Source organism: Aristolochia californica, unplaced genomic scaffold (genome assembly GCF_029961685.1).
Source record: "Aristolochia californica isolate CCGP_79_NKW_82.1479 unplaced genomic scaffold, dmAriCali1.0.hap1 SCAF_2, whole genome shotgun sequence".
Taxonomy (NCBI): Eukaryota; Viridiplantae; Streptophyta; class Magnoliopsida; order Piperales; family Aristolochiaceae; genus Aristolochia; species Aristolochia californica.
The window spans coordinates 2,049,437-2,057,583 of record NW_027181881.1 but is presented as its reverse complement, the minus strand read 5'-3'; the positions used below and the strand labels follow the sequence as shown (position 1 = coordinate 2,057,583).

Genomic DNA, 8,147 nt, shown 5'->3' with positions numbered 1-8,147 from the left:
CAGTTTATTCCAAACTGCTTGTGCTCCATCACAATAGAATAAAGCTTTGACAAAATTGTAACATAAATCCACTTTTGCAACGAATCCTTGTTGAAATATAACTCTATGAAGTAGTATATTGGATAGGTGTGTCGTAGTAGTTGGAGCTAGAGACCTGTTGCATAAGGTCTAACACACGCGAATTCCTGGAGTGGAGCTAATTTTTTTCCCGGGTTGCGTGATCTTATCTAGCTTTGCGATCAAGCCCAGATTTTAGCAGCCAGAGTGTGCGCCAACTGCGGCTCGAACGTCGAATGAGACTCCTTGGCATCTATGCGCTAGAGAGGGACGTCCGCTCGGACTTCGAGCAAGACATTAGCGTCTGTGCGCCCGAGAGGACGTTGGCTCGGACTTCGGGCGACATCAGTGCACCAGAGAGGGAACTCTCCTTGTCGACACCGATGAACCTCTCGCTGGTGAAGAGAGGGTGTATGGTGGCGAGAGAAGACCGGGAGTTCGGAATGCTCAATGGCGAAGCCGAAAAGTGCAGCGACAAAGACAGAATCTGGGCTGAATCAGAAAGTGGAGCAACAGTGTCGTTTACGTTTGTGTACCAAAAGGTTTTTAACCTCGATGTTATCATCGCCAGAGGCGGACGTGACCTTTGCCGGAGAAGAAAGGGAACTCCAATCGCGTCTCTCGACGCACGTCGTAGAGATGTCTTCGTCCGCTGAATAGAGGTTTAACGAGAGGTTTGGATCTCAAGGGTATCATCGCCGCAACCAAAAGCGGCAACGAGATGGACGGGAAAAAGAAATTCGGAATGTGCGATTTTAGGATCGTCGCTCTGATACTATTGATATTTTCTTATTACTTTGATACAAATCAGATTGCATACGTATAAGGGAGTTTATCCAATATCAATTCAAATAACAGAATCTCAAATTTCATTTAGGGAACTTTCCTTAAATACCCGTTTAAAATAAAATATTTTCAAAAATATCAACGTCATCAAAATATTTTTAAAACTACCCAAGTTTGACCGATCAAATGCCTATGTGTACAGTCAAAAGCAACACGTGAGTTTTAACTACTTATGTGTTGCCACATCATCAGTGCAATAAACATAGATAAACACGTCGTCTGCCACATAAGTTGTCACGTCATTAAATGCAAAATTGAATTTTTTATTAAATAAAAAAATCAGATAATTTTTTATTACCTAATATCTATAATATTGGACATTTATCTATGGGAAAAGTAATAAATTTTATGTCTCGAAGCCTAAAAATTATTTTAGAGTTTAAAAATATAATTTATTTGTATAATTTTTATCAAATTATTTACAAAAATAATAAATTATTAAAAATATATATTAGTTAATTAAAAATCTTATAACACCTTTTATTATCAATTAAAAATATTTATTAACTGAAAAAATATGAAAATTTTATTTGAGTTTAAAAAATAAATGTACCGGTATACTTTTTATTACCTTATATTTAAAATAATAAGTTATAAAAAATCTTACTCTTACCATTTTAACACCTTTTTATTATCGATTTAAAATTATTTTAATAAAAAAATTGAAAATTTTAGTTTTGAGTTTAAAAATCAAATTTATCAATACGTTTTTTTCAAATTTATTATTACCTTATATTTAAAATAATTTAAAATAAAATAAATATATAATTAATTAAAAAATCTTACTCTTACTAATTTAACATATTTTATTATCGATTTAAAATATTTTTTATTTTTTAATTGAGAGGGGGCGAGGCGAGGTCTAAGGCCAAGCGGTGGGGAGCGGCGGCAGCAGGCACTGCGAGAGGGGAGAGGAGAGGGGGGGAGAGGAGAGGAGAGGAGAGGAGAGGAGGCCGAGGCTGAGAGACAGCAGCGAGAGGAGAGAGGGCGAGGCCAGAGGAAACCGAGGCCGAGCGGCAATGAGAGGGCGAGAGGAGAGGGGGAAAGAGGAGAGGAGAGGAGGTCGATGCCAAGCGACGACAGCGAGGGGAAAGAGGAGAGGAGAGGAGGTCGATGCCATGCGACGACAGCGAGAGGAGAGAGGGCAAGGCCAGAGGAGGCCGAGGCCAAGTGGTGCCGAGAGGGTGAGAGGAGAGGAGAGGAGGCCGAGGCCGAGCAGCGACGAGAGGGGGCGAGAGGAGAGGAGAGGAGAGGAGAGGAGGCCGAGGCCGAGCGGCGACGAGAGGGGGCGAGAGGAGAGGAGAGGAGAGGAGGCCGAGGCCGAGCGGCGACGAGAGGAGAGGAGAAGAGAGGATGCCGAGCGATGGCGAGAGGGCGAGAGGAGAGGAGAGGAGAAAAATGAGAGGGGACACATAAGGTATTTAAAATAAATTATTTTGATAAACAATGCGGTGGAATATGGTGATTTTTTATTTAATGACGTGGTAGCTAATGTGGCAGATGACGTGGTAAAATAATGACATGGCAGACGACGTGTTGATCTATGTTTACTGCACTGATGATGTGGTGACACATAAGCAGTCAAAGCTTACGTGTCTCTTTTGACTGCACACATAGGCATTTGACCGGTCAAAGTTAGGTAGTTTTAGAAATATTTTGATGATGTCGGTATTTTTGAAAATATTTTATTTTAAATGGGTATTTAAGGGAAATTCCCTTTCATTTATTTCCAGCGCAAATTAATTCACACGAATAAATTCATCCAAAACAGTAACAACAACTTGATGAACTTCTTCACACAGCTCAATAAAATTATTGGAGGCTCAACACTACATTGAAAGAATTAGGGAATTTTACCAAAATACCGATTAAAAATAACTTATTTATAATAATAACGAAGACCACAAAATATTAACAAAACTACCGAACTTTGACCGGTCCACTATATATGTGGACAGTCAAAGGTGACACGTAAGCTTTGACTGCTTACGTGTCGCTCTATCATCGGAGTGATGCTGTAGATGAACACATAGGCTGCCACGTCATTAATTTTGACACGTCAGCTGCCATATCATTACATGATAAAATTTTGAATAAATTTAAAAAAAAATAAAAAATCAAATACACTTTTTATTACCTTATATCTAAAATAAAAACTTATTTAAAAAAATTTAAAAAAAATTAAAAAATTAACTCTTACTTATTTAACACCATTTAATAACAATTAAAATATTAATTAATTAAAAAAAGTATCGTTACACTTTTTATTTCTTCATATTTTAAAAAATAAAATAAAATAAGTAAATTAATTAGATTTAAATATTTAAAAATTAAAAAAAATACAAAAACATTATTTTAGAGTTTAAAAATACAATTTATTTGTATATTTTTATCACCTTATTTACGAAATAATAATATTTAAAAATTTTAAATATTTATAAATAGAAAAAATCTAACTCTTACCCATTTATTATGAATTTAAAATATTTATAAATTTAAAAAATCTTACTCTTAAGTCTTACCCATATATTATCGATTTAAAATATTTAAAAATTTAAAAAAATATACAAAAAAACTTTTTTAGAGTTTAAAAATATAATTTATTTGTATATTTTTATCACCTTATTTACAAAATAATAATATTTAAAAATTTTAAATATTTATAAATAGAAAAAATCTAACTCTTACCCATTTATTATGAATTTAAAATATTTATAAATTTAAAAAATCTTACTCTTAAGTCTTACCCATATATTATCGATTTAAAATATTTAAAAATTTAAAAAAATATACAAAAAAACTATTTTAGAGTTTAAAAATATAATTTATTTGTATATTTTTATCACCTTATTTACAAAATAATAATATTTAAAAATTTTAAATATTTATAAATAGAAAAAATCTAACTCGTACCCTTTTATTATGAATTTAAAATATTTATAAATTTAAAAAATCTTACTCTTAAGTCTTACCCATATATTATCGATTTAAAATATTTAAAAATTTTAAAAAGTATACAAAAAAACTATTTTAGAGTTTAAAAATATAATTTATTTGTATATTTTTATCACCTTATTTACAAAATAATAATATTTAGAAATTTAAAATATTTATAAATAAAAATAATCTAACACTTACCCATTTACTATGGATTTAAAATATTTATAAATAATTTTTTTTAAGTCTTACCCATATATTATCTATTTAAAATATTTATAAATAGAAAAAAATTTACTCTTAAGTCTTAACCATATATTATCCATTTAAAATATTTATAAATTAAAAAATATATAAAAAAAGTTGTTTTAGTGTTTAAAAATATATTTTATTTGTATACTTTTTATTACCTTATTTATAAAATAATAAATTATTAAAAATATATATTATTTATTAAAAAATCTTACAAAATTTTACAATAATTTTAATTTAGCAAAATTTTTATTAACATAAAATCAGAAATTAAACAGTAAATCACAAAAAAATCAATACAGTAATTAAACACCTAAATTCAAATCAACATTATAATTAAATACAATAATTCGATTCAATTAACAAAAATCCTAAAAAATCACCCCCCTGATTTTCGAGGGAATGGGCAGCGAGAGAAGGGGAACAGAGGGGAAGAACGTCGGCGGCGAGAGGATGAACAGAGGAGAGATAAAAGGCTGAGACGGGGAGGCGAGCGGCGGCAGGGGCGAGGCCGAGGCAGAGGCAGGGGCGAGGCAGAGGAAGAGCAGCGGCAGGAGGCAAGCGGCGGCAGGGGCGAGGCCGAGGCAGAGCAGCGGCAGCAGGCGAGCGGCGGAAGCAGGGGCGAGGCCGAGCGGCGGCGGTAGCAGGGGAGGCGAGCGGCAGCAGGAGAGGCGAGCGGCAGGGGAGCGACGAGAGGAGAGGAGAAAATCGGGGAAGAGATTAGAATTAAAAACAAAAGTGAGGGCTGACGTGGCGGGTGCTTACGTGGCCAGATGACAGGGAAAAAATAAAGTAATTTATATTGATGTGGTAAATTACGTGGCAGATGACGTGCCAAAATTAATGACGTGGCAGTCTATCTGTTCATCTACAGCATCGCTCCGATGATGAAGCGACACGTAAGCAGTCAAAGCTTACGTGTCACCTTTGACTGTCCACATATACAGTGGACCGGTCAAAGTTCGGTAGTTTTATAAATATTTTGTGGTCTTCGTTATTATTATAAATAAGTTATTTTTAATCGGTATTTTGGTAAAATTCCCAAAGAATTATCAAGCATAAGCTGAGCTAAAGAACCTCGCGCTTACATTATCGTCTAATATCTTCAACACCACTGTGTTGGAGCTGGTAATGCATCGGGGAGTTTTGAATTGGCTGATGGTAGACCCTAGGCTTTGATAGTGTTCAAATACCTTTGTGAAAGTTCCTCTCCCAACGATTCGCAACTCCAGAGCTCCAATCGACCCATTCTTTCTGGAATTTACGTATGCACCATCAACAAACGATTGATCCAAGCAATTGCAGCATTTCTGTAAGATCTCTCTGCTGGGCACCTCACTTAGTTCCCAGAAGATTACGTAGTAACCTGGTTCAGTTGATAAATCGCCGTAGCTCGTGAAGTCGACGATATCCACTTTCTCCTCCTCTAAAAACAGCTTCGATGCTCTCTCCATCGCGAGTTGCAGATCGCTTTCTGTCGTTTTATCATTTATGATGTTTAATAAGACGCCCTTCCTTCGCACGAATTGGAGTTCTGGTGTGGAATTGTAGAACCCTGATACCTTCACCACATCCCCCAACCTATACCTGTACAAACCTGCAGCACAGCAAGCAAAGTCGCTAAATAATTTACGTACACCTGTAAATTTGCTAAAGGATGATTTTCTAGAGAATGATAACTGGCCGTACCTGCAAGATTGCTGATGACGACTTCGTAGAGTTCTCCCACTATGACTTCCGTTAGTCGAACGGGTTCGGATTCCACGTACATTAACTCCTCACCTCTGCTATTAAGTAATGCATCACACTCCACGACTCGTCGCTTAAGAGGGATGAACTCGAAGTAGCCATTACCAGGAACGACGGCGTATGCCACGGATTCTACTCTGGTTCTCAGCCTCGTGTTTATCCCGATCGCGCCTTCTGATGCTGAATAGATCCAGCTAACAAGTGCCAATCGATCACCGGCGTAATGCCTCAGCTTACCCACGTATGGCTCCATGGACCCAGTTAAGTTCGCACTCGCGTATTTTGCTTGCGGCCACAATTCTGGAATCAAACCAGACCAGTTCTTCGATTGCAACACCTTGCATTTTCGATAAATGGCATCTGCTAACTCCGGACTAGGTTTGATAAGTTTAGAGACGCTTGCCCTGACAATAGGATCAGAGACTCTTTCACTGAGAACTCCTTCACGTAAGTCCGCACAGAGTTCCTCCCAGATTGATTCAAAAGTCCGGAATGCTTGCACCATGTGGTGGCAGAAAATCGCTTGGAGATATTGGACTTGATCGGAGTAAAGAAGCCCGCAAAGGAAATGGCAATACAAAGCTTGTTGATAATCGCCGGCCGTTGCTACTTCCATGGGGCTGCACGAACGAATTTTTCTAGTGCTCTTTTGACGACTGCTGCTCTGTGACAGCATTTGATGAAATAGGTTGCTAGTGATAGGAGCTACGTCTGCTCCACCCTTTGCCTTGTGCCGAGAAGCTACGTGCAGGAACATAATGAACATTCCTTCCTCCACCGAGAACTCTCTGCTTAGGCAATCAACCAAGATCTTCTCTGAATGCATTAATGAACCATTTTAATTTTTTAATAAGCTTAGGCGTTTGTTTTGGCGTACCTTACGGCATAAGCAAGAGCAGTTGTTCGTTGTTGGGTGTAAGATCTGCACAAGGCATCATTGAAAGGCAAGAGTTTCGGTTTTCCTCCGGTAGTCCCGCTGCTGCATTTCACACAAGAACACTACCACAATTAAAGCAACTGCTTTCTAACTCGAATCTCTAATGTTTGTAGCAGTATGCGCAGAATAGTTTTTCCTATAGATCAGACTCAGTAACCAATTCCAATCTCGCCATTAAAGATCAGAATCTAGGAAGAAAAAAACTAGTTAAAATTCGCGAACCTCAGACTTAAGGTCGTAAAAGGCTTGGCAGCGAGAATCGGCGAAGAATCCCCATCCGCAATTCTCTGAATATAAGGCTGAAACTCTTGATGAGAAGCCAAGGGAACGCACTTCCGAAAAGTCTCTTCGTCCCTCCTCCCATTAAGCCCAAATCTCTTCAAGTACTCTGTTTCTTCGTTCTCTTCAAGAATCTTCTCCAGAGTCTCCCTCTGTACCCTCTCCGCGTCTTTGGTTTGCACCTCGAAATTTTCTATCGATGCTACAAACTCCTCCATTAGCTAGATTTTTTTCAGACCTCAGACCAAGCTGCAAGAGAAATGTAACCAATAGCAAGCTGAAGCGATAAGATGAGTTGCTTTCGCCCTCTTTAATAGCATTAAAGACTCTCTGCAAAGCTGGTTTCTGTTGTCCTTCACCACGTTTCGTTTTTTCAAAGCTTTTAGGAAGAATACAGGATTTAACAGTAACATCCACAACTCAAACGCTTAAGTTTACAAAAGGTTAAACATAAACTCAAACAACACAGACTCGACCAAGATTTAGACATTAAAATCTTCAAGAATCTTCTCCAGAGTCTCTTTCTGTACCCTCTCCGCGTCTTTGGTTTGCACCTCGAAATTTTCTATCGATGCTACAAACTCCTCCATTAGCTAGAATTTTTTCAGACCTCAGACCAAGCTGCAAGAGAAATGTAACCAATAGCAAGCTGAAGAAAGAAGATGAGTTGCTTTCGCCCTCTTAAATAGCAGTAAAGACTCTCTGCAAAGCTGGTTTCTGTTGTCCTTCACCACGTTTCTTTTTTCAAAGCTTTTAGGAAGACTACAGGGTTTACCATCGCTCAGTTTTTAGGAAGAATACAACAGTAACATCCACAACTCAAACGCTTAAGTTTACAAAAGGTTAAACATAAACTCAAACAACACAAACTCGACCAAGATTTAGACATTAAAATCTCCTTTAGCTTCAAAATATTAATCCTCTTCTATATCATAACAGAAGTTGGAAGTTCATAATTAGTCCTCATTTACACATTAAGGAAGAAAATTAGATTAGACCATTCTAGGCTGTCTTTTACTTTGGCTTTTCTCTTCCTCGTCATTTCAGCTTCTCCACTGTATTCCCAATGTGTTTAGTGCTAGATTTTGTT

The 8,147-nt window shown here is 37.1% G+C and overlaps 1 protein-coding gene across 1 annotated transcript; it reads right to left on the bottom strand.

Annotated features, from left to right (window-relative positions):
• Window positions 1-4,623: 4,623 nt before the first annotated feature.
• Window positions 4,624-7,283, bottom strand: LOC137956490 (jasmonoyl--L-amino acid synthetase JAR4-like). The gene is made up of 4 exons (XM_068804015.1): window positions 7,001-7,283; window positions 6,719-6,820; window positions 5,782-6,629; window positions 4,624-5,689 (listed from the first exon to the last, which is right to left on the bottom strand). Exons 1-4 carry the CDS (start codon window positions 7,273-7,275, stop codon window positions 5,145-5,147), a joined length of 1,770 nt encoding a protein of 589 aa, XP_068660116.1. The 5' UTR covers window positions 7,276-7,283; the 3' UTR covers window positions 4,624-5,144.
• Between the last annotated feature and the right edge of the window lie 864 nt (window positions 7,284-8,147).